Source organism: Olea europaea, chromosome 15, assembly GCF_002742605.1.
Source record: "Olea europaea var. sylvestris chromosome 15, O_europaea_v1, whole genome shotgun sequence".
Lineage (NCBI taxonomy): Eukaryota > Viridiplantae > Streptophyta > Magnoliopsida > Lamiales > Oleaceae > Olea > Olea europaea.
The window spans coordinates 30,892,646-30,894,429 of NC_036251.1; the positions used below are offsets into that span (position 1 = coordinate 30,892,646).

At 35.0% G+C, this 1,784-nt stretch overlaps 1 protein-coding gene across 1 annotated transcript; it reads right to left on the bottom strand.

The window, feature by feature from the left end:
- Positions 1-605: 605 nt before the first annotated feature.
- On the bottom strand, positions 606-1,781 carry LOC111411548 (the record flags this gene model as incomplete). The annotated part of the gene is made up of 3 exons (XM_023042068.1): positions 606-941; positions 1,033-1,104; positions 1,227-1,781. Coding segments are annotated over 3 exons (633 nt in total), but the record flags the coding sequence as incomplete, so codon positions are not given.
- Positions 1,782-1,784: the final 3 nt, after the last annotated feature.

Here is a 1,784-nt window from a genome sequence, read left to right on the forward strand (position 1 = left end):
CTGATCCACGAGTCAGCTCGCGACAAAAAAAAATAATAATAATAATAAAGTAAAAAAATTGTCCAGTTCGATCCATGGCTCATCTCAAAACAAGCCAATGCATGGGCCGAGTTGAGCCTGGGAGCAATTCGGCCCATTTGCCACCCCAAATTTCATCACACATCCATTTCCAAAAAAGGAAAAATATATATGATCACACAACGACAATATTAAACATTTCAAAATTGGATATTATATGTAATTCAATAGCACATCCACTTTATACACACAAATATCTTATTCAAAGTGGTTTTCTCTTCATCTCTTATTTCAAATTATCAAACAGTACTCAGAATTGGTTGAGTTCAATCGCACAAAAATGATAGTATCCTAAGTCCACTTATGGACATGGGCAAATCCATATTAGTTACTCGATTCAAAATTGACTGAATTATCTACATGGAATTAATAATATCCTACGAATGCTTATGAACACAGGAAATAATTAAACATTATTTGTAATTTATCAAGGACCGTATGCAATAAATTAATTCAAATGCAAATATTTTTTTCTCAATAGTCAAATTTGGAAGGAATAAAAATAAGGCTAGCCATGTGTCCCAGACTTCTCAAACATCGTTTTCCGGTATTGGCAAGCAAGGAAAAAATCAATTATAAAAAACAAATACCACTCTATCGAAAACTTAACTCTTATAATCATCAAATTCATATTTACATCTGCCATTGCTAATATATCAAAGAACTAAAGTTCTAGGCCCAATTCTCTGAAATGAGCATGAAACATCAGAAAAGGGTACAAAAAAGCTAAAATAGCTTATTCTTCCTTCACCTTTACAAGTTATTGCAGATAATACCTTCAAATGTCATCAGAAAATTCGGCCTTAAAACTTCCGGAAGGACTTTTTCAGGACATAATCATCTATTCTTTATAGCATCTATCCCTGCATACAGCATAATCATCTCGATAAGCAACAAATCAAACTAAAACAAAAATTAAGTAACCAAACCCGATTTGCATTATTCAAGACTGACCTTCAGATATGTTTCAGATACCTTGTATGAATCAGGAGTTATTGAGGTCAACCACAATCCAGGAAACAGAGACTGCATGTAAAATTAGATAAGTGAATTGAACAATTCAATGAAAAGAAAAGGAAAAATTTGAAACTCAGAAAAATATGATCAAATCAGAATTAGATCAAATGAAAGATTAGATCTTCTCTTACATCGAGATGTTTCTGGATGTTTTTCGCTCTCTTCTTAGGCCTCCTCGTAGGCTTTGAACCGGTCAAATTGAAAACATCTTCCTCGATCTCCTCTTTTGACAGTGCAATCAAAATGTTCAGCTTCCTCTTCTCCTTCTTTTGAAGACCATCACCATTTGCCTCATTCTCCACCAATCTATTACTTGAATTCCTCTGCGGTGAATGAACTTTCTTATCTTGCACTGACGACCCATTAATCTTTCCAGCCGCTCCATTAAGAGACTTGCAGATTGGTTTTCGGGGTCTCAAATTCCATGTCTTGGGTTCTTCTTCATTATTATTAATTTTACCTTCCTCATCGTTATCATCACCATTCTCATCGAGATTATTGCCGATCTTTTGTGAGCTTTCTTGCTGATTTTCCTCCGATTCATTCTCGCGAGGAATTTTTAGCAAGATTCTCGATCTCTTTGCACTCACATCAGCTTGTGTTGCCTTATGTTTCTTCTCTGATTTCTCAGTAGCTCCATCCAGATTCGACTTGTAAAGCCCGTTTTTATTAGTCTCCGACACCGAATC